General features: G+C 31.9%; 1 protein-coding gene across 1 annotated transcript; it reads left to right on the top strand.

Moving 5' to 3' along the window:
* Window positions 1-391: 391 nt before the first annotated feature.
* On the top strand, window positions 392-24787 carry LOC111699417 (PDF receptor). Its single transcript, XM_023470092.1, has 10 exons — window positions 392-440; window positions 7661-7787; window positions 9535-9648; window positions 11453-11512; window positions 14086-14218; window positions 16344-16405; window positions 17134-17147; window positions 19570-19650; window positions 23048-23193; window positions 24677-24787. The coding sequence occupies exons 1-10, from the start codon at window positions 395-397 to the stop codon at window positions 24785-24787; spliced, it is 894 nt and encodes a 297-aa protein (XP_023325860.1). The 5' UTR covers window positions 392-394.
* Window positions 24788-25236: the final 449 nt, after the last annotated feature.

Raw genomic sequence — 25236 nt, 5'->3', positions numbered from 1 at the left:
AATTGTGAATCCAGAATCACCACGCGTGGATGATTAAGTATAAATTAGATATTAGTGTTTATAATTTTAAAAACTGATTATTTTTAATTGAAGCTTCTCTTCAAAAGTCACTTGTGCAATTCAGCTGCAGGAAACTAAAAATCATAAATCATAAATCACACATGACCCTCTTTAAACGAAGGGTTACTTAAAAATAACACAAACAGTCTCTTTAATGAATTACTATAAGGAATAAACAAGTTTTCTCTCTTATTACTTTGCGGTTGGAGAAAAAGAACTAATAAGTAAAAAACTATTTTTTATTCCGTATCAGGTTATCAAAAAATACACGACAAAATTAAATTGGTAAAATTACATTTTAATTTTTTATGATTTTTACTTGTTTGCAGATAAAATGTACTCTAATGGAACTTGTGAGGACAATTCTGCAGTTGCTGAAGGTTGAAATTTTACATTTTTTAGAGACCTTAATATATTTCAGGTTTTAAACTTCACCTTTATGTATAACACAAAAGTAAAAGTTGAAATAAAAGATGGGTGCGAAGCGGCCAAGCTTAGTACTTAAGATAGAAATACATCTTTTTACTTTAAGAAACTCGGGGTTCTTTGAGGACAGTTTGACTGATCTATTTTATTAAGAGTCCACTCTTTTATTTCTATAAACAAAGTTTTTCATTTGGTGTACTGTACTGTTCCGTTTTCCTGTCATAGGAGTTGTGTTGAGACTCATTATCCTGATCTACAGATCTTGATATCCTCTCAGGACACTTTTGCATTTGACGATCAGCGTTCAATCTTCATTTTAGTTATTCCTTCATACAGGTTACGGGATATTGTTAAAGATTAGATTGATCTGCGGATTACCATAAAATCAAGATCGAACATTCAAAATCCACAACAGATAAGATAGAGGAAATCATCTTGTGCTATGTACTGGCCAACCTATCTATTCAGAGGATGGAGCTAATGGAGATCCATAATTCCAAAACAACTTTCTTATTAAATCTAAATATATGTTCACGAAATATGTTCCAATGGGATATTGAATGAAAACAAGCTTTTTTTGCAAAAGGATTTCTGTATATTGGGGTTTCCCCTGTTTCAATCTAATTTCATGGCCAATAGTAGATTGTAATTCTTTTAAATGGATGTACAATGCAAAAGATAAAAATGTATTTTGTTTTATTCAAATATATTTAGTCAACGGTCGTTAATGGACGTAGTTTACCGTTAACAACCACAGTTCGTCCTGAAAACACGACAGCAATTAAACCGTTCTTCGAGAGGAACGATCATAAAGAAACAAACGCGAAACAATGAAAAAAAGCAATATTTAACAAAAGAAAAAAAGATCTATTTTAAAAATGAAGGATGTGCTTAGCTGATTTCACAAAGACATAGTCGTTAACCCTAACACGATTGGGGGGGGGGGTGTTTTATACCCCCCCCCTGTGTTTTCTTCTGAATAACTTAAAAACAGCTTGAATTAGAAAACTAAATTTTTTTAATTTTTTCAACATAATAGTTGTACAAAAATTTGGCCCACATTTTTTTATGTAAAGGGTAGGGTTGAAGACGGTTAAACGAGGGGTCGGTGTTTCAAAAAAATTAGAAAACTTTTTAATTAATTAATAAAGCTATAGCGCTAAGACATTTAAAAGGCCCTTGAAAATTGGATATATTATAACATGTGTCATATGTTAATATTTGCTAAAAGTAAAAATAACTATTTTTGAAATTTTTTTTAACTTTTAAAAAGTCCTTCATTACACCCTTACCATTACAGTTAGAGGTCTAATTTTGTTTTAATAAGCAGGCCTTGAAAAGGTCTAGGGACATGTAATGTATCACACTCCCTTATCTCAACTCTAAGGGCAATATCATAGGGGGGGGGGGCGGAAATATTTGCCAAAAATAGGGACAGGTATAACAGCTTTTTAACGATAACGATTTCTGAAATATTTGCAGTAAACGCCGTTGATAATATTAAGATAATTCCGTTTTTAGCAACAAAAGAAGACTTAAGGCTATAACCTGAAAATAATTTTTTAAGCAGTGTTCAAAGATAAATGAAGGTGGGACGATGGAAAAACATTAGTTAAAACAACAAACAAAACAAACATTTTATGAAAGGATTTTGAAAAGAAGACACATGAAACTAACGATCCATTATAATGCCCTCATTAAAAAAGTAAAATATTAATTAAATAAATTAAGAAAATGCCCAGCCCAGTCCTACTCTATATTCCAGTTATATATACTGATGCATGCGTAAGTTCTGTTAAATGGTTTATCAATGTTTATCTATTGGAAATCTTGTAGACAAGTACACAACTATAGTCCTGAAAAATTCAGTTAAACTCTAACAAAAAAAAAATAAAAAACAGAAGCTATTGTATAGTGTGATGAAAGTCGTCTTTACTTAAAATGTTTAATGAGAAACAGGACTAAAATTTTAAAAATTGTAACTGTTACATATGGCTGGGAACTTTTTTGTTGGATACTCATAATTCCAATAGCGAGAGCTTGATATAGATTGTGGGCACTTTTAATTTGAGGATCAAAGCTTTAACTTCTTATTTCAATTATTCCGACAAGGCACGATAACCATGCGGAATTTTGAATAAAGATTAAATTAATCTGAAGATTCACGAAAGATCGAGATTAAGCACTGATCTTAATATCAACAGTACATGAGATCCCAAATAGCTTTGAATCTTTTTAGAAATATTAATACAGTTTTATACAGTTTACAAAATAATCAGGTTTAAAGGGAGTGTTCGCGAAAAATGAAAGGGGGTATAGGCTTAATGCAATAAAAAAGCGCTTTTGATTGCTTCTAATCTTACTTCTATCTGTTGCGTCTATAAGGAGAAAATTGTTAAAGACGTCTCATACCGAATAACATGGCGTCCATACAAATTGAGAAAATTGCAACATACGACATTAAAATCAATTTAATTTCAAACAAATCATTCAGATATTACAACCTATAGTCATCGATTATTTTTCGCCACATTTATATATATTTGATATTTCATGCTAGTTTTGATTTCGTTTTTTAAAATAATATTTAGCTTACAACTTGTTTTCGAACATTCCTGGAAAATATGAAAATGTCGTCTTCATTACCAAAAATCCTCGAAACAGGAATAAATGTTTTTATAAGTAACTCTCACATCATAACAATTGAAACATATTATGAAAAATCAACTATATATAAATGTGGCGAAAGATAATCGATGACTATAGGTTGTAATATCTGAATCATTTGTTAGAAATTAAAATGATTTTTTTACGGTCTAAGTCGTATGTTGCAATTTTCTCAATTTGTATGAACGCTTCGTTCTTCGGTATGAGACGTCTTTAACAATTTTCTCTTTATAGACGCAACAGATAGAAGTAAGATTAGTAGCGATCAAAAGCGCTTTTTTATCGCATTAAGCCTATACCCCCTTTTATTTTTCGCGAACACTCCCTTTAATTCTGATTAAAAGGTAAAAAAAGGCGACTTTAAACCCTCAAATGTGTGGTGCATGACTGAACGTACTATGTATAATACATAGTTCATACAATATACATTGTACAGTACAGGCACAGACATTTATGATTTTTTTATTGTTGAAGGTTTTGTATTTTGTATCCGGAAGACCCTGAATTTATATGTCTTCTAATATATCATTTAGTCCACATATACACAGTGACACAATGGAACCTGTTGTAGAAAATATCGCATACTCTAGCCTTTAATAGATCTCTATAGATCTCTATACTCGTTTTTTTCTGAGTACAGGAATAACTATAAAGAATACGTCTTCAGAGATAAATGGAAACAGATATTTCATTATTTTTTTTTTTCATTTAATTCAATTTGGTGTTTTTAAATAATCAATGAACTTGTTTTTATTCATTTATATTTTTGTTTCTTTTTTTTCTACAAAAAGACGATTTCAGAATTCATTTTGTTTTGACCCATTTTTAACACTCAGTGTTAGAAATGGGTCAAGTGTTGGTTTTTGAACTAATTTAAAAATATTGAAAATATTGAAAAATTTCAAGTAATTATTTAAAATCTATAGAGATAACTTCTACCCATCACGGGCAGCCGGAGTACATTTGAATTTCCGAGCCGGGTCAACTTTTCCGGTCCCAGTTTGTACTGTATCGCCCGGTCAGCGGGTAAGTGAAGCAGACACTAGCAGGACTAGCTGGTGCAACAAGATTGACGCGATTAGAATTTAGGTTGAATTTACTTTTACTGAAGGGTCAGAGGTGCGTGCCATCTCCTTTTTTGTATCTGCTGCTGCCTAAATTCGTCACAGTTCAAAATTATGGATTTTTAGATGAAAAAGCCTTTGCAAAGCAATTCCGCGGAAACTGCGCAATTAAACGGCACAAGCGGAAGCAATTATTGCGCGCAAATGCACGCAATTCCGACCAACAGAAATCCGATTGGAAACCCTAGTTCCTGCGTACAGGAAAAATTATGAACAAAAGAAGTGAGGATTAACAGTTGTTGAAAATTAAACAGTGTCACACTTTTTCTTGTTGAACTTAAATCTTTTAAAGTTTCTATATTTGGTGCAAAACAAGGCAAACTCTTGAGCACTCCTTCACTTGTACTATTTTTTCTTCTAAATGTTATATTATCTGTTATTATTTTCTTTGTGTGTATAGAGTATAGACAAATTAAGATTTTGCCGATTTTTCTGTTTTCATTTGAAGATTTTCAACTTTTGTAAACGGAAACTTTTGGATGGAAAATTACTTTATTTTGATCAGACATAAACCAATTCTCTGATGGGGCATGTCACCCAAATATAATCAACTTTTAAGATATATAACTCTTATATCCCATATATCTAAATATGTATTATGTAAATATATATAAAAAACAAACAGATTATCTTCTTAATGTTTAGAAACACAGTTTCGTGTATCTTTGATGATTTGAGAATGTATCCCTGATGTGTTTTTGATTCTCATGATAACTATTTGATATCAATCAATTGACATATTAACAATATATTTCTTTATAATGATGTTATATATACAGAATAATCATACATATATCAGTAAAGAATATATCATCGTTTTGAAGTTTGTTTCTTAACCCTAATCCAGCTATGGGGGCCCCCTAGCGTTTTTTGAGCATAACTTAAAAAGTATTTGTCTGAGGCTTTTCACATTTTTTGACTTTTCTATAAACAAACAAATATCCTCAATTTAGACTCAAAGTGGAGCTTTTTAACCTGCTGCCTGCTGCCTGAATGCCTTATTTTACCTAAACCAAACTAAATTAATAATTAGACCTAGTTCCAGTCATTGGATTTTAATATTTCATAGCTTTTTAGAAATTCTTCAACAAAAGATTGCACAATTTTTGCTAAGAAAACTTTTCTGTAAAGAGTGCCTAGAAAAAATCCTAAACTTTGAAACTTTAAGATTCAATTTCTCAAAAACATCCTATTTGGTGGCGAATTGTTTTTTTTTGCTGGCATTCTGTATATATATTCAAGATGGACAGTTTGGACATTTTTAGAAAATATAAATATTTTGAATGTTTTTTCCTGGAAAGGAACTGAGTTTTTGCCACAAATTATGATTTTACAATCACTATATCTTTTCAACCTGATGGTGTAAACCTTTGATATTTAAAACTATCATTACTTGATCTAAAATGATTCATAGTTTGAAATTTCTAAGGTCTCCGACATTCAAAAGCAAAGATATACGGATAAGAAAATAAGAGTTTGTGACAAAAACTAAATTCCTTTACAATTTTTTTCTCAAATTGTGAAATTCAAATATTAATTTTTGGTGTCCATGAAAGTCCAATGTGAATTACTCACCAGATCTATAATATATGTAATATATGATGTTCACCGAAAAAATGAATGAATTTTTTTGAAAAATTACCATTTCGTGACGATTTTTATACCTACACGAAAACTTTAAAATTTGTAGTGAATTTTAGCCCACATGCAACCTGCATATGACAGGCTCACGAAAAGAGTAAAAATATACAATTAATCATATAAAAATGAGCAAAAATGAGTTGTTCAGTTTGCTTATACCAATCAAGATGAAGTAAAAACATTAAAAAAAATAAAAAATAAATAGGTTTTTGCCTCTTTTTCATTGTTCTGAGGTACTGTGAGACGTGTTTGAGTTTAAAGGGAATTTGCACATTTTCAAATTTCCTTAAATACACATTCAGTTTTTCAAATTTGGCAAATATTTTCGTATATTTAAATTCGCTGGGTCAAGGGCTTTTCAAAAATGTCTAATTTATCATAGTTTTTATTTTGGGAAAAGTAGAATTTTATAAAAGTAAAGAACACAATTTCAGTGTTCATTCAGAGATATTTAAGTTAGTTCGTTAAGTTCGTCGTTCACAACGATATTCTTATAACCTTGAAATTAAAAATGATAATATCAAGCTAATTTTATCTTTCAAAATTTTTAAACTTTAATAATTTACTTTATTTAATTTTACAATATTTTTAAATTTTAATAAGATATCAGATGGAAACATTTTGAGACTTCTATACTTCTTGTTTTTAATCCTTTCTTCTTGATCTTCCATTCCTTGTCCATCCTTCAATCACACTATGGCTAATTTTGAAAATAAAAAATAAATGAATTTTTTGGATGTTTTCTGCAGCTAGCCAAATTGCAGAGGTAGAACTATTTTTTGAAGCCCTGTATCTATATTCTATATATTGAGAGTGGCAAGGTTACTCTTCCCCTTGTTTATATTTAAATTTTGCTTCAGTCATGATACTGTGTCGAGTCAGCTCCTGCATTCCTAGCTTTTCTTGGAGTGGGAGAGGGGTGAGGGGGGCATTTTACACATTTTCCAGTTTTTTATCTCCAAAGTTTTCTTCTTCTTTCTTGTTTATCTTGCTTCAAGCACCCATCCACTTTTTTCTGTTCAATTTATTTTTTCTTCTTGCTTCTTGTTTCTTGTTTTTTAACTTTAAGGCCTTTCCAAATAGTTCTTTTAACATCGAGTTGTGGAGCAGGTAGGAGAGAGATAAGGAGGTTTGTAGGAAGAAGGGTATAGGGGATTTCTCTGTGTTCCTTCATTTTATACTGTTTCCCAGTTAGGGGAATTAAGGAATTTACCCATAACTGCACCCCATATGCAAAATGGGGAGTTGTGATCCCTGAAAGCTCTATTGAGAGGTATCTTCCATGGCAGTCCAGTCCTCACATCTGGTCGAGTAAAAAACTGGTATCGTTGTGCACGGCTTGTATTCCCACGAGGGGTTTAACTCCTCTTTCAGTGAATCAAGCTGAAGATGAAGTTTTGTTTTAATCTATGTACAATTCTTGCTTCCCCTGTAGGATACTAGATGCATAACTAAACACAGCGTTTCCCCAGCTGCAATTCTGGGACTGCATAGTAGGTCCGTTCTGCTAGAGAGAAAGCAGGCAACTGTTATGTTATCTTTCAAAAATGTGAATTCTGTAATTGTTCTTTCTTGTCTGTTGTATATAAATCTGCAAGTTACTCTTTTAGATCAGTATTAATTAAAAATCAGATGAAAAATTTCAATTTTAATATTAAAAAAAATGATAGTACTCGATGATATAAAAAAGAGCATATGAATTTTAGATGAAAAATTATTTTACAAAATAATATTTTTCCTAGGTTTTTGTGGTTGGTTTCATGACTCTATTGTTTGCTGGCCCCCGACACCAGCTGGTAGCAAAGCTTACCACGCATGCGCAGATATTCAAGATCTTCAGGAGCCTTGTCATACCGGCAAAGCATTTAGGTAGCCATCTTTGTTTTTTTTCTCTCTTTCTCTCTAATTGTTTATGTTTTTATTATTTAGTCAATAATTTTAATTTGACGGTTTTTTCTCCATCTTTTTTCTTTGTTTATATAACATGTGATACAATTTTATACATACTTTACATTTATTAAGATGCGAGTCTAATAAATTCTGCATTGTTAGGCTTTTGACGTCCCCCTCTTTTATTAACAATTTTAGCATTTAAATGTAGCTATTCACAATCACGTCGTCATCTTTTCTTCGTAATCTAAAGACTCAAAATTTGGGGTTTTGTTATTTAAATTTACATCAATCAGTGGATTGTCAAAAATAATAGATTTCCATATGCTCAATTCTTCAATTTCTACAAGCCAAAAACAATTCCTTGTGTTATGTGAGTTGCTACGGAAAAATTGGGACCCGATCGATTCAGCTTTTTGACATTTACTTTATACAATCAAACAGATACGCAAAATATCTGTAAACATAAAGACCTTTGTCCTTGTAATTTCGATTACATCAGTGTTTAAAATATTTTCAAATTGGTCTTTTAAAACTTTTAAGAAATTCACTTAAAAGAAAAAGAATTACAAAATCAATTTTCCTTAATTTGCTTTCACAACATTGCTTTCAACATTATTGAAAACAAAATTAAATTTTTTTAAACCCTTTTTGGGGGGCAAGAATTCGCTTATATAGTTTTAAATGATGATGCATGCTTTTTAATAATATTCAATTTTAATATCAAATTCATTTACTGATGATTTTTGTAAGTTGTAAGAAGCTTAAGTACCTTAAGTAGATATTGATCTAAAAAAAGATAATAATATTTTTTTAATTTTCCTTGTTTTATTTTCATTTGTTCAATTTAAAATTCTGAAATTTTGATTTAAGGTAATATCTGAATTTACGAAAAAAATGTTGATAACAAACAAAGAAAATGAACTTTTGCAACAAACCCTAATTTTATAATCTTTGCAGTCTGATGACGCAAAATTTTAATTTTAATGCTGAGGATGTTTAAACTAAGAAAATACAAAGTTTAAAATATGAAAGGTCCACAACATCGGGTTGCAAAGATACGAGAACTAGAAAATCAGAGTTTGTTGCTGGTAACTCAGTTCTCATCTAAACCCTTCAAGGAAGATCTTTCCAAAGGAACGGAAAGCAGATACATTAATAAACTATAATCATAATTATATTTCTCCGGGAAAAATGGTGTTATGGTGTTTGAACCAAATGAAGAAAGTTTTCACTGCTTCTAAATAGTTAGATCACGATATCCAAACAAGTATGAAAGTTATGTATCGCTTGAAGACGACCGTGTCGACTTTGAAATGTCGCAACAAATTTAGGATTTACCTAAGAAACTTGCTTGCTGATACTTTTTTGTATCATCATTGTCTAGCGTAATCAAACTGTATTTGATACTGAAGCTGTATAGCGTACTCATACAGTACTTGCATTTACTTGTATCCTTGCATCCAACGATCGAAACCATGTGACATATAACCATGATAATTAGACCCGTACGGTATATGGAAAACAGAATATATTGCTCCAACGAGGTCGAGTGTTCGCGAACAATAAAAGGAGTATAGGCTGAATGATCTAATCAAATTTAGATTTTATGCTTCTTACTTTTTATCTGTCATTAGAAGTTCCTTCTATAAACGCTAAATATAGAAGTAAAATTAAAAGCGATCGAATCCAAATTTTATTCAGATTCAGTTTACTCCCTTTAAAGGTTTTGCGATGACTCCGGATTTTGGGATGAACTTGCCGACTATTCAGCCTGTCTACCACAACAAGAGAAGGATAGGGGGGCTATGCCCAGTATTGTAGCTTATCTTTACTTCAGGTAGGTGACACCCCCCCCCCCTCGTATTTAAACTACAACTTTTAGAATGTGTTAATACTTAAAAAAATGTGTTAATTCTACTCTGTTGGAAAATTAATCAAATTATGTTCAGTAACAAACATTTACATTTAAATACTGGTTTCAACTAATTATATACAAACAGTTCTTGAATAGACTGTTGATAGATTTCAGATAGATACAGTATGTGCTATAACGATGGAAACCATTTAATTGTACTGTTGAAAATCTCCAAAAAACGTATTCAATTAAGTAGCTAAGAACACTGGCGTTTTTAGTTCCGGTGTGGGTAAAAATGGTGGGTTCTTTGATAAACTGGCAAAAGTGGTGTGCTATGCTACTTATTCTCAGGTTGCTGAGCCTTTAGGGATAGGTGCCGATAAATGTGTGTACTGTACTGCTAGAGACCGGTCTTTAACTATTAGAAATATGACAAGACCAACAAAGAGTGGACCAATACAGAATACTGCAGGGAATTCAATTTTGCCATGGTTTAATATGTTGTTACCATTTAAAAGTGGTCGAAAGTAAAGAAAATGCAAAGCCTGAAACTGATGTGAATAATAAGTCTACAGAGTATTTATATTTACAGTATAAAAAAGGACCAAGTAATGTTTGATACTAATGAGTTGAATAAAGCCAAAGCTCTCTTGCAAACTCTGCGTCTTCCTTCAGCCCATATGTCAGGTTAACCCTCTTTGTTTTTATCCTCACAACAACTAACTCCATTTTGCTCTTAGCCCGGCAAATCCTCTTTCTCCTGCCTCCTGCATCAAGTCTATTGGCCTGAATTTAAAATAGACAGTTTAACAGCAGCTAGTATTCTTCACGTGTTGAAAGCATTCTACGCGTTGAAAGCATATTATGCGTTGAAAGCATTCTACACATTGAAAGCATTCTATGCGTTGAAAGCATTCTACGCGTTGAAAGCATTCTATGCGTTGAAAGCATTCTACGCGTTGATAGCATTCTACACGTGTTGAAAGCATGATTTCTGGATGGCAGTTTTAACGGACAAACTCTTGAATACCTATACATGACACTTGTGCATGCCGAGTCCATTAGCGCCTGATCCAATCAGGGTTCAGTCATGTATTTGTTGTGTATTCTGAACCAAAAAGAAATCTATCTCATTATCCAATCAGAGTCATGAATCCTTATCATCCGCCCCCCTTTCTGTCTGACCTATAGCTATATACAAAAAGAGATAATAAGCTGCCATGCTTATAGGCCGGACTACTTGCAATCCGAGCTTAGCTTTGTATTCGTATGAGAACTGAAGGGGTTACATCAATAGAACTATCCAATCTGAGCTTAGCTCCGAGTTTGTATGAGAACTGAAGGGGTTACATCAATGGAACTATCCCTATTCCGATTAACTGTTTCTTGGATGAGGAACCACAATATTTTGTACTGTCTTAATAAGAACCGGTATGATAAAAAACTAGTTTGTACTAAGTGTGCCAAGTTTAAAGGTTGGGTAGAGAACGTCATTGTAGTTGAAGAAAAGTTATTTCAATAAAATATGTTCAATCTTTTAACAAAAATTACATATCTGTAAAACGATCTAAATCAGATGTCCGGATTTGTTTTTATATAAAACACATGCAAATTGTTTTAAACGTTTCCATCTTTATCTGTATATCTGTATATCTGTATATCTGTATATCTGTATATCTGTATATCTGTATATCTGTATATCTGTATATCTGTATATCTGTATATCTGTAATAATAATAATAATAATAATAATAACAATGATAATAATGATAGTATAAATGTTCAGTTTATCCCTGATGTCCCTGGTTCTTCTAATGGTTTGCATGTATATCTTTATCATGTTCAGGTAAATTAAAAATTGTTGCATGTAATACAATTGAAATATATAATCAATTATTTTATCTATTGCTTGGTGGAGAGGATTTTCTATCTTGTTTTTCTTTATCGCTGTCTTTCTTCTATCTATAATTCCTTTCCCTCCATGTTTCTTCTTTCTTTTATTCTCTTCCTTTGGTTCTGATTTAGTTATTAGATTATTCCTAGCCCCCTGTGCTTTCTTGTGCTTTTGCTACAAAATATGTTTTTCTTCCGAAATACTTGCTGTAACAAAGACGACATCTAAATATATTGCGGGATTACAGGATCCATTCAAGGATAAATTTATGAACGAGAAAAGTAATTATAAATTTAAAGCATTATAAATCAATGCTAGCTACAAATCATATAATGTTTGTAAATGAAAACATTATAAGAACATATTCTTTTTGTACATTCTCAACATGAAACACAAGAAAATACTCCACCGTGGGGAGGGCGGGTTAAATTGCCCCCCCCCCAGCAGGAATAGGGTTAATATAGAATGACACATGAAATATGCGTAGAAGCAAGGAGGTCCTTTTGTAGAAAGCTAAGTGTGCCCTACTGGATATAATTTCATCAAAACTACAGTGAGAACAATTAAAGTACGGAATAGGAAGACGACATTTAAGATGTTGTTATCAATTTCAACTTATTAATTGTGCACACTGCACAACTGCTGTATATCTTGTTCATTGGACGAATTTAAAGCATAGCTTTAATCTGAAAGTCGTCTTCCTATTTTGTGGTTCCTACGTTACAGGATAAGTCTTGAGGGACGACTGTACGGTATTAATTCAGTCTTCGTCATTAAATAAATGTCCCAATGTTTTTCTTTTCCAATTTCATTGAATATAAACAGCTGTGTTACCAAAAAAGTTTTTTAATAAAAAGTTGTTTTGCAGTTTTCTGATATAAACCGAAAGATATTGAAATACAACTAGTATACAATAAATCAACAAACAATGTTTCGAGAAAAAAAAATGTTTAACACAATTTTAAATCAAACACTACCCCTTGTTGAGGAAGACATAGTAAACCCTAAGGGCCCAAAAAACTAAATGTTTTTTAATCTTTCCAGATAAAAATATCCCTACATGGTAAACAAATTTGCAAATACAGCTTTAGATATAACCATTGGATTTTTTTTACGAAAATGTGAAAACATCTTAAACTGCATTTCTGATACAACTTTTGAAGGTGTGCCAGCTTATAGAAACACAATTAGACCTCTAACTTTAAAGTTATGGTGTAAGGGAGGGTTTTAAAAAATATTGAAAAACATTTATTTTTTACTTTTCACAAATATCATATGTAGTGCTTTTCAAATAAATAAATTTTAAATATGCAACTTTATAAATAAAAATAATATTTTTGAATTTTTTTAACGCCAACCAGCCTTTTGCAAAATTTGTTTACAACTATAAAGTTTTGTCGTAAGTCGTTTCTAAGTTATGGAGAAAAAACCAAAGGAGGGTTGAAGACCCACCTACCCCCCCCCCCCTATACGCCAATATTAAAAATTGGTTAGAGGTGCATTTTTTACTAAAGTATTAGTTGAAAGAATGTCAAGCAAGTGACGAAACTTCATTAATTTATTAATAGAAAGGCCGACATGTAAATTTGAAACTAAATAATAAATTAAAAATGAATTGGACAACTGACATCATTTGGAGCATTAAACCCATGGGCTGAGCACCCATAGCGTCCCCTGAGTACGCCTCAGTTCTTTTTTAAGGCAGAAAAACGAGGATATTTTGTCTTTTGAACCCTTGGTAAAATAAACTTCCCTGAATTTCTAGAGTTCTGAGTTCTATAATTAAACCAAATGAAGTATTCCCTTGTGTAGTATCTAGATTTGCAATTTTTCAAACATAATTGAATTTACTTAATCTATATATTGTATCATATTTAGGAAGTTGTTTGCACTGATTTTTTTGCGGAATTGCGCATCGTTTGACATCTTCCGCAAAATTCACTTTCGTGCAAAATGCGTAATCCCCGGAAAATTTTGCATATTATACGGAAGCAAATTTTTAGATTTTTTTGCAAAAGTTTTCTTCTGCTGGATACTCTAGTCCCATCCCTTCCAGTGAGATGTATGTGCATTGTTTAAATCTCTTATAATCTCTAACTAACTGTATGCTTAGTGTACATTTATATAAAATAGTAGACTCTGGTTAATTTGAAATATCAGTTTCAGAGCCCGAAATATAAAAGAGTATCATAGAACGAAACTCCCGAGTTTCCTTTTTGGGGTCTTAACATTTGTGTAGATTTTGATTAAAGAGATTTTTAAAAAATGGAGTATATGAAGAAATTAAATAAAAAATATTTCCTAACAAAATATTGACATCCACAAAACTGTCTAACCCCATTCTTAAAAGCCCGGGTTTCAAAACTGGTTTTCATAACGATACCCTGTCCTAAGTTTTGGGCTCTGGGCTAAAAGAGACAGTGCACTTGATTTCTCATCCCTTCCGGTGAGGTTACTGTGCATATTATAATTTGTTTAAATCTCTACAACGCAATGTAGTGAATGACCTCGACGCTTATATCTAGATCTCTTCAATGTCCCCGGCTGACTGTCCATAAGCACCTGGTGGCGAGCTTATTACTGTTCTATATCTCCCTGCTGGTCTACCTAGAACCATACATCACCAAGAGAAAACTGGGACCAGACTACAGAGAATATGTAAGTACATTGTACGAGCAAGGTAGACGGCCTTGAGCCACAAGCGTTTCGTCTTCCATGCCACAACATTTGATTTTTCCGGAAATTTTGATTTTTTTAAATGATAAATTTAGTCCATCAAAAAACCAAACGGTTGTGCTGCTCATGACTGAATGCCTTCCCCCGCTCGTAGCTTATCCTGAGCCGAAAGCACGATAATCGTACCTCATGGAGAGAAATGAAGATTTTCAGAATTTGTTTTCCCAAATCAATTAAAAGAGCCCACAGTGGATATTGATATCAAGCTAAGGGAATTATGAGTATCACAACACAATAGTTCCCAGCTCTGTTTAAATTTTTTAATGAAATTGTTCATTCGTTTTGGGAATATTTAGCGGAATACAATTCATATCTTGGCGTTAATTAAAATGTGATGTTTTGTTCCGTAGAAAAACAATTTTGTTCTCTTTCTCAAATAAGTTTTGTCTAATAAAAACTAATCAAAATTTTAAAATATTTCCCAGAAAGCTGAGTACTATGATCAATGATAGTACAAGTCGAATTTTTTACTTTGCAATTTCATCCCTAACTTAAAAATATTGTACAGTTACAGCAGTTTTGGTTTTGGAATAGTTTGGTATGGTTTGATATAGTTTGGTTTGGTTTAGTAAGTTTGGAATGCTCTGGTATGGTTTGGAATGGTTTGGTAAGGTTTGTTTCGTTTTATTTTGTTCGGTATGGTTTTGTAAGGCTTGATATGGTTTGGTTTGGTTTGGTTTGGTTTGGTTTGGTCAGGTTTAGTTGGGTAGTTGATTAGTTTCCAACTAAACCTATCACCCAGAACTCGAAGTTCTAATTAGTTCATCAAGTGAACAAAAAATTGCACTTTGCCACATTTTAATTTAACTTTACTTTATCCTTTTTGAAGATTTGTCCTTCATCTTGTTTCCTCCATCTTGTTTCTTCCATCTTGTTTCTTCCATCTTGTTTCCCCCATCTTGTTTCCTCCATCTTGTTTCCTCCATCTTGTTACCCCCATCTTGTTACCTCCATCTTCTTTACTCCATCTTGTGTCCTCCATCTTGTTTTCCCCCATCATGTTTCTTCCATCTTGTTTCTTACATGTTGATTCCTCCACTGCTAAAAAATATAAATGGTTTTTCTCATTTTTTAATTAAATTTTGCTGGTTTGCCAAACTTAATAATTTACAAGTGGAGCGTGAATTTTGTGAAAATTAAATTTAGTATAAATAGTTTATTTTAGTATTAAAGTATGTTAATAAATACCAAACACTTCACACTTTCATCCTGGTTCTGTAAGTTTAATCTGGTTATAATTTACTCTATATTGTTTATAATTAGCCCTGGGTCTTTAAGTTTATCCTGGTTCTGTAAGTTTATCCTGGTTATGATTTACTCTATATTGTTTATTTTGCCCTGGTTCTGTAAGTTTATCCTGGTTATAATTGGCTCTGTATTGTTTATTTAGCCCTGGCTCTGTAAGTTTATTCTGGTTATGATTTACTCTATATTGTTTATTTAGCCCTGGTTCTGTAAGTTTATCCTGGTTCTAATTTACTCTATATTGTTTATAATTAGCCATGGGTCTTTAAGTTTATAATGGTTATAATTTACTCTATATTGTTTATAATTAGCCCTGGTTCTGTAAGTTTATCCTGGTTCTAATTTACTCTATATTGTTTATAATTAGCCCTGGTTCTGTAAGTTTAATCTGGTTCTAATTTACTCTATATTGTTTATAATTAGCCCTGGGTCTTTAATTTTATCCTGGTTCTAATTTACTCTATATTGTTTATATTTAGCCCTGGTTCTGTAATTTTATCCTGGTTATAATTTACTCTATATTGTTTATTTAGCCCTGGCTCTGTAAGTTTACCCTGGTTATAATTTACTCTATATTGTTTATTTACCCCTGGTTCTGTAAGTTTACCCTGGTTCTAATTTACTCTATATTGTTTATTTAGCCCTGGTTCTGTAAGTTTACCCTGGTTATAATTTACTCTATATTGTTTATTTACCCCTGGTTCTGTAAGTTTACCCTGGTTCTAATTTACTCTATATTGTTTATTTAGCCCTGGTTCTGTAAGTTCATCCTGGTTCTAATTTACTCTAATTGTTTATTTAGCCCTGGTTCTGTAAGTTTATCCTGGTCCTGCAGGTGTACAGTCAAATGGCTTCAACTAATTGGTAAGTTTAAGTAAAATCAAACTTCTTAATTAAATGCAAGAAATATTCAAATTTGTGGCGCTGCTGAACATTTTTCAACACAACTGTACACTTGAACACGATGGAAGCATAATTTGAAAATGAACTGAGTAAATTTTAAGATGGCGGGTAAGTTTTTCTTAAATAATTCAGCTGTGAGTCTAAAACTTTCACTATTGCAGGAATATATCCAGTTTTTAACTGATTTTTGATAATTTGAAAATTAGATTTCGCATAGTTATTGAAAAAGAGGTTATCCATTGAATAGTTTTTGCATTGGTCAATGGATTTATAATTTTGTATCACCTACCATAGTGCACATTCGTGAAAGATAAAGTTTCATTCAATTGCATTTTCTGAGAAGAAGATTAGGGAAAGAAAAGAAAAAATGCACTTACTTTTTGGTGGCTGACATTTGTTTTGAGTGCATTAATGAAAAATCTAAAATTATTTTGTTTTAATGATTTCCAACCATTTTTTAAAAGTATTCATATCAAGAAAAAACAAAAATATTTTTCAAATATACTAAAAATTTTCTGATGTATCTTGTATTATATCAGTTCAAGCTTAAACAATACAAATCTAAATAAAAAAACAAGATAAAAAACATCAGCAGCCTTTTTATGTCTATTTTACATTAAATCAAATCTTTACTAAAAATTCGAAAATATTAAAATTGATGATAAAACTAATCGTATTATCCATTTTAGGTTGTTTAACGAAGGAATTCATTCTAAATTATTTTTAATCAAACAATTACCCCGGGAATAAGAACAACAATGCATTTATCAATATAGATAGCATAAACAGTAAAGTATTTTTATAGTTCTGATCGGATACAGGCTAACAAGGGTACCATCGTCAATTAAACATGCCTGCACTCTTAAAATATATATTAAATTGCATAAACAGTCAAATCCCTTAAAGAAGCCTTTTTTCATAAAAGGATTAAAATAATATTCTAGAAAGTTAATTTTAAATATATTCTAGATTTGGTTTAATGTTTTCTTGGGCCAATGTTTACAGAGTAACTGGAGGGTATATGATAATGAGAAAATTCAGAAGGACAGGGTCTAATAAAGACGTTAGATAAATAAATATAAAAAAGTTTTGGGCAATGGTTGTACTTCAGGTGTTTTTCTTAGAACTATACCTTTCCTTACTGGGAGGGAAGTGGGGTGGGAGGGGGTTAAGACTATTCATGTTCAATCTTACGTAAAACTGTAGTAAACGCCTACTCCATAACATTTTACTCAAGACGTATCTATCCAGGTCTATTCGTTAACAAGATCAACCAGTACTAAATCTTCGATTCTAAAGGACACACAGTCCAAATCTCAACCAGGCTCAACTCCCCGGTTCTAAAGGACACACAGTCATAATCTCAACCAGGCTTAACTCCCCGGTTCTAAAGGACACACAGTCCAAATCTCAACCAGGCTTAACTCGCCGGTTATACAGGACACAGAGTCCAAATCTCAACCAGGATTAACTCCCTGGTTCTAAAGAACACAGAGTTCAAATCTCAACCAGGCTTAACTCCCCGGTTATAAAGGACACACAGTCCGAATCTCAACCAGGCTTAACTCCCCGGTTATAAAGGACACACAGTCCAAATCTCAACCAGGCTTAACTACCCAGTTCTAAAGGACACACAGTCCAAATCTCAACCAGGCTTAACTTCCCAGTTCTAAAAGACACACAGTTAAAATGTCAACCAGGCTTAACTCCCCAATTCTAAAGGAAACACAGTCCAAATCTTAACCAAACTTAACTCCCCGGTTCAAAAGGACACACAGTCCAAATCTTAACCAGGCTTAACTTCCCGGTTCTAAAAGACACACAGTCCAAATCTCAACCAGGTTCAACTCCCCGGTTTTAAAGGACACACAGCCCAAATCTCAACAAGGCTTAACTTTCCAGTTCTAAAGGAAACGCAGTCCAAATCTGAACCAGGCTTAACTCCCCGGTTCTAAAGGACACACAGTCCAAATCTGAACCAGGCTTAACTCCCCAGTTCTAAAGGATACACAGTCCACAATTTAACCAGGCCTAACTCCCAGGTTCTAAAGGACACACAGTCCAACTGAAATTGCTACACAGGCAATTTCTCAACTCGTATAATTCAATGAGTACCAAAGCTTTCTTTCAAGCTTACTTAGGCTTCTGATAACTTAATCAAAAGCAGAGTCTCAGTCAATTGATCTATTCTTAGTAGTTCATATTAGATTTTTGGTTATTTACAGCGTAATTACAAGTTATGGGCGGTTATAACGTATTAAATCAAATTTATGGGTATGATGAAGTTATATCTATCTACCAACATGGTTTGGGTTAATCGCATTACAGAATTTACGTAGTTATTATGTGAACGAATGACAACGTATATATTACATTAGGCCTCAATTTTTGCCACTAACCTACCATCATGTTATACGTACTTTTCCTATCACTTCTTAATAGAGATGGGCATCGTTTTTGTAAACAAACAAAATTTTTGAGAAATGAACAAAATTTTGCGTGCAGGAAGGTATTTTGAAAAAATGAACCATGGAAAAAGGAATTGGATTGTTCAGAGACATGAAAAAATTGAAAAATTGAAAATCGTGTAAACAATCTTGAACAAAAAAGCTTTTTTTACTGAATGAGCAATTTTCCAAAAGATTTTGAAAAATTATTTTTAAATGAACATTATTTTGATTCTTTTTCTAAATAAACGAATTATTTATAAAAGAATCATTTCATTAAACAAACAATTTTACTGAAAGATTGTACTTTGAGAAAACGAACGAAATAGATTAAAAATAAATGATAATTTTGAGAACAAATGATATCAACTTTTTTCAAACAATTGAAAAAAAAGAGATGAACTGGGGTTTTCCTGAACAATAAGCAAAGAAAATGATAAACAGCCAAATGCGCCCATCTCTACTTCCAGTGTCCTTGTGAATACTGCCTAAATGCATTTTTTCCATATATCCCAAGACTAAATCAAATTTTAGCATGTTTAGCTTTCAGGAAAGCCATTATCTTGTTGAAAAAGTTTTGATGGATTGAGTAGATATCTATCTTCTTGTACCAAATCCCTTGTATAACCCTATCTTTCCACAAATTTATCACGTGAATTTTGAATGGGTGTTCCGCAGGGTTCTATCTTCACTCAAGAATTACTGTCCAGATCTTTAATTCAGAAGCTCCAGTCATACTTTTCAACATTGTTGGATGGGGTAAGTTTTTTATATATTTTTAAACTAATTTTACAAGTACGGTTCTTGAAATAATAACAATATTAAGTTCTAGGGTTTTCAGATATGTTTTGAGCATTGAAAAGCTATGAAATATTTCAATGATAAAATTAAATCTATGACTGTTTTTAATTCTTAAGATACAATGAAATGTCATTCAAATATTTGATAATAAAAACTTCAAAATAAATTTAGATTTTCCCTATAAAATATCTCTCAGTGCGGATTTTTTTTTCTATTTTTCTTCATAATATGGAAATTTTGTTAAACATTAATCATAAGAAAATGGTGTTGTATACATAAACAAATTAATTGCTCTGAAAGAAATTGATTTTATTTTGTTTCTGTAAAATAAGGATTTTTTCTTAGTTTAGAACTGCAGTCATGTTCTTTAATCAATGAGACATAATAGCAGTTATAACATATTCCATATAAAAGCCAATTCTCTTAGATTTATAGTAATAATTTCAAATCAAAGTAATAATTTTATAAGCCCACAATGATTTTGGTCAATTGAAAGAGCTAACCACAATGATAATATAGTATAGTATAATTACGATAATTCCTTGAATAGCAGCAAATAACATTTTTTCTTTTGATATGATTGTTGGGTTGTTTACTCGCAAATCAATGATAAAATTTGGATCTAGAAAACAATTATCAAATTTAGTGAAAAATTAGTAAAAATCATAAAATAAATGAATTGCGTTTTGATTTTTCAAAAACTGTATATAATCAAAAGTGAAACACAGTTAGCCCTATCCCGATTGTGCTATTTTTGTCTTATATTGATGGCCCCCCCCCCTCCTCCCTATGATTTTGCCCTTAGAGTTAAGATAGGGAGTACGATACATGTCTTTAGTCCAACAAAGCCTGCTCATTAAAAAATCATACTCTAACTTTAATGGTTAGGGTGTAAGGGAGGATTTTTGAAAAGTTTAAAAAGTACGTTGAAAAAATTTTCAAAAATCATTATTTTTACTTGTAACAAATATTAACATATGACACATGTTATTATGTCCATTTTTTAAGGCCTTTTCAAATATTAATTAATAAAAAAGTTATTAACCATTTCTGATTAATTTAAACACTAACCCGCCGTTTGACCATTCTCTACCCTAACCTATGCATACATTTTTTATAGCAAACTTTGTTCACAAGTATGATTATATGATTTGCAAAGGTGATGAAGTTATAGCGTTCTGATGTAAGCCATTTTTAAGTTGTTCAGAATAAACCACAGGGAGGGGGTGGAAACCCCAACTGTGATAGGGTTAATTGAGAAAATGTGTTCTGTATCTTTTTAAGAGCCTTGATACAGACATTTAAAAATCTATTTGATGGAGATTTGGACATTCAATTTATCCTGAACTTTAAATTAGCAGGGCACAGGATGTGGGGGGGGGGGGGGAAATCAAGCATTAGGTATAGATTACTAAATCACTTCAACTCATCATAATCTAAAGGGGGATTTTTTTCTGGTCAATACATACAGGGTTACTCACTAACATGTAGCAGAAAGATAATATATAGAGCTAGTATTAACTAATAATTTTATTTACTTCATTTTTGGTAAATTTTTGAATTAAAAAAAATTAAATAACAATGTATATACAGTTGATTTCTTTAACCAGGTAAATTTGAGACGGAAAGTATATGATATTAATAAGAAATCAGTATTACTTAAATCTCACAAAGTGTTCTTTAAGTCTTTTTTATTTAGTCAATGTTGAAAAACTTTATTTTCAGTAATTAGTTAATTTTTAACACAATGATCTTCTAAAAATAGAAATAAAACTATTTTCACTATAATAGGAGCTAATATTTTCACTATAATAGGAGCTAATATTTTCAGGAGCTAATATTTTCACTATAATAGGAGCTAATATTTTCACTATAATAGGAGCTAATATTTTCATTATAATAGGAGCTAATATTTTCACTATAATAGGAGCTAATATTTTCTATTTATGAATGGTTCTTATTAGCAACTAAAAGTGCATTGATGACGTTCTAAAATTTATCTGTAAAATATTTTAAAAATACTTTTTATTAAAGTAAAAATGAGGGTTTCTTGACTTGGAAAATTATAAATTAAAAGAAATAAAGTAAAAAAGTTAGAAATTTAATCAGCTAGACAGTAAAAAAGTAAAAATAACATTGTATGAAGATCATTGTGATCAACTTACAATTAAAATGGCTGGGAGGTCACATACGTTATATTCAATACATTTTCAAAGCCAATTTATTAAAGAACCAGCTCATAAAAAAACTCTAAAAAATAACAAAAAATGTGGGAAAAATGTTAAAACTTGAAAATTGTTGACACATTTTTTACAACCATTATCAAGAGCCTGTCAAAAATGCTAGATTTATATGTGCAGATAAAATGATAAAAAAAAATGTATGGGCTTTTTTAGATTTGTTAAAAACAAATACCAGTGTTATGACAATCCCAATATGTGTGTTTAAATAACTTTTTCTGAAAAACCAAGAAGTTTCAAGAGCAAAACAACAGGAGTGCTGGAATACAACCAAATGAGTTTGGTTTAGGATAGTGGTACTGGCGGGTATAATGAAATCTGAACTAGCAGTAGATTATTGTTAGGACTGCTGTAATATAACAGATTGCGTTTATTGAAGCCTAATGGTTGGTTGTTAGGTTGTTTAAACTTGAAATTGTGGGTTGGGTAGTGCTTTGTGTGGGTTGGTGTAATAGAATCTGCACTAGTGAAAGCATACTGCAGTATTACAACTGTGATTGTGTTAAGTAATGCCTATTGGCTAAGGAGTAATGGTGGCTAGTTTGAAGAAATCTTCTCTTGTGGAGATAGATTCTACCCTTGACTGCTGCAGTATTGATGGTACTTAGTGATGCCTATTGGCAGGGTAGTAGTATGGGCTGGTATGATGGAGTCTAAGCTAGCACGGGTAGATTGTACCCTAAACTGCTGTATTATAACTGATTGTATTTAGTGATGCCTATCGGCTGAGTGGTGCAGGTTTGGGCTGGTATGATAAAATCTGAGCTGGCGAAGTTAAATTATACCCTCGATTGCTGACTGTATTTAGTAATGCCAGCTGGTTGGTAGTGTGGGCTGGTATGATTTATTCTGAGCTGGCAGATGTAGATTGTACCTTAAACTACTGTATTATAATTGATTTAGTATTTAGTGGTGCGAATTGGCTTAGTGGTGCGTATGGGCTGGTTTAAAGGTAGCTGCCCTTGTGGAGGTAGATTGCTTTCAGTGTGATAAAAATGACTGCATTTAGTGACTGATGACTTTTAGCTGGTTGACAGTGTGGGTTGTTATGATATAATCAGAGCTGGAAAATGTAGATTATACCCCAGTGTTTCTGTAATATAACTTGTATTCAGTGATGCCTCTTGGCTGGGTGATGGTATGGGCTGGTATGATGGAATCTGAGCTAGCTGAGGTAGATTGTACCTTAGACTGCTGGGCTGGATGGTCTAATTCACCCTACATCTGGCTTCTTACTGCTCCCATGATGTCAGCATATTTTGTTAGTATTTTCTTTTTTATAGATTTTTTAATGGCTACATTTTTTTCTCCGACTAAACTGTCCCATCTCATAGCCTGGGAAACTCTGAATACTAATTCATCTACTAGGGCAATATGATGTCACTTATGGCACAGATATTTGCAAGATATATGTAGTTATGGAAATTGAATTAGGAACTCATGTAATTCAATATTTCTTCAATATCCCAAGAAGTGCCATCAACTATAACATTAGTGGTATAATATGAGACCATAGAAATAATAATACCCTTTTTTAAAAGTCATAGGGATGCATGGTTGTTTATTTTATATACATAATGTATCGGTAATGTCATATATTCATATATAACATGAAACTTTATATATTTATTTATAACATGGTATGCATAGATGCATTGACTTATATAAGAAAATACATACAAGTTTATATACAGCTACATAGTATGCGTAGATGCATACTTATTTAAGAAAATATATACAAGTTTATGTACTACTGCATAGTATGTATAGATGCATAGACTTATATAAGAAAATACATACAAGTTTATATACAGCTGGATAGTATATGCATAGATGCATAGACTAATATAAGAAAATACATACAAGTTTATATACTGCTGCATATGATGCATAGATGCATAGACTTATTTAAGAAAATATATACAAGTTTATATACTGCTGCATATGATGCATAGATGCATAGACTTAAAGAAGAAAATACATACAAGTTTATAAACGGTTGCATATGATGCATAGATGCATATGATGCATAGACTGATATAAGAAAATACATTCAAGTTAATATACGGCTGGATAGTATTTGCATAGATGCATAGGCTTTTATAAGAAAATACATACAAGTTTATATACGGTTGCATATGATGCATAGATGCATATGATGCATAAACTAATAAAAGAAAATACATACAAGTTTATATACTGCTGCATATGATGCATAGATGCATAGACTTAAATAAGAAAGTACATACAAGTTTATATACGGCTGGATAGTATATGCATAGATGCATAGACTTTCATAAGAAAATACATGCAAGTTTATATACAGCTGCATACTATGCATAGATGCATAGACTTAAAAAAGAAAATATATACAAGTTTATGTACTGCTGCATAGGATGCATATGATGCATAGACTTATATAAGAAAATACATACAAGTTTATGTACGGTTGCATATGATGCATAGATGCATTTAACTTTAGAAACTCTCATAAACTTTCCTGGAAACGAACTAAAGATTAAACTGATCTTAAGATTAACAAATAGACAAGATAATACATTGATCTCAATGTCCACAATTCTAAAGTCATTCTTAAAGAGTTTAATTCTCCTTCTAAAATGAAATCCCTTACAAATACATGGGAAGATTTGTATCCTTGTCACACATCATCAACCAATTCAAAGAAAAAAAATTAATTTGCCGACAGTTTTTTTTTCAAAATTTAAATCTAAAAATATGTTTAGGTGAATCTACTGTTTTTGTTGAATATTGTTCGAATTCTGGTTTCTAAACTTCAAGCTAACAGTACGCCTGAGGTCGATCAAGTCAGGTTAGTTTTCCTACAGGTCTTTTAACAGAATTTGTTGTCTTAAATCTGGGAGTACAGCACTTATCCCCTTTATGTCATTTGACCTTAGCTTACAGAACAAGTTAGAGACATTTCCATTTATGTCTAAATAGTTTTATGTATGTTAGAGCAAAAGAAATAATAGCCCTTTGTAAGCTATTTGACGGCCTATGAGGAGGGGGGGGGGGGGGGGGGGGAGGAGGATACGAGTGCAACATATTTTTGTCAATAAGAATAATTGATATAACCTGGAACTCTTTAAGAAAAAAGCCTGATATGGTTAAGCACATATTTCACTTAAACCTGTATTTGCTTTAAATTCTGGATATAAACCTTATATTCCCAAACCTGATTATATATTCCTTTCAAGTTTAAACAAAATAAGGAAAATGGAACATGAGCAACATGTAAATTGATTTGTATTCAAAACCTGTATTTAATATGCTAAGGACAGGG

This window comes from Eurytemora carolleeae, unplaced genomic scaffold (genome assembly GCF_000591075.1).
Source record: "Eurytemora carolleeae unplaced genomic scaffold, Eaff_2.0 scaffold314, whole genome shotgun sequence".
NCBI classification, from domain to species: domain Eukaryota; kingdom Metazoa; phylum Arthropoda; class Copepoda; order Calanoida; family Temoridae; genus Eurytemora; species Eurytemora carolleeae.
This window is presented reverse-complemented; position numbering and strand designations above follow the sequence as displayed.

Coding starts and splice junctions, on each gene's coding strand:
- LOC111699417 (XM_023470092.1), top strand. CDS start 395: ATGTACTCTAATGGAACTTGTGAGGACAATTCTGCAGTTGCTGAAG. Junction 7,788..9,534: donor CATACCGGCAAAGCATTTAG/GTAGCCATCTTT, acceptor CTCCCTTTAAAG/GTTTTGCGATGACTCCGGAT. Junction 9,649..11,452: donor GTAGCTTATCTTTACTTCAG/GTAGGTGACACC, acceptor ATAAATGTTCAG/TTTATCCCTGATGTCCCTGG.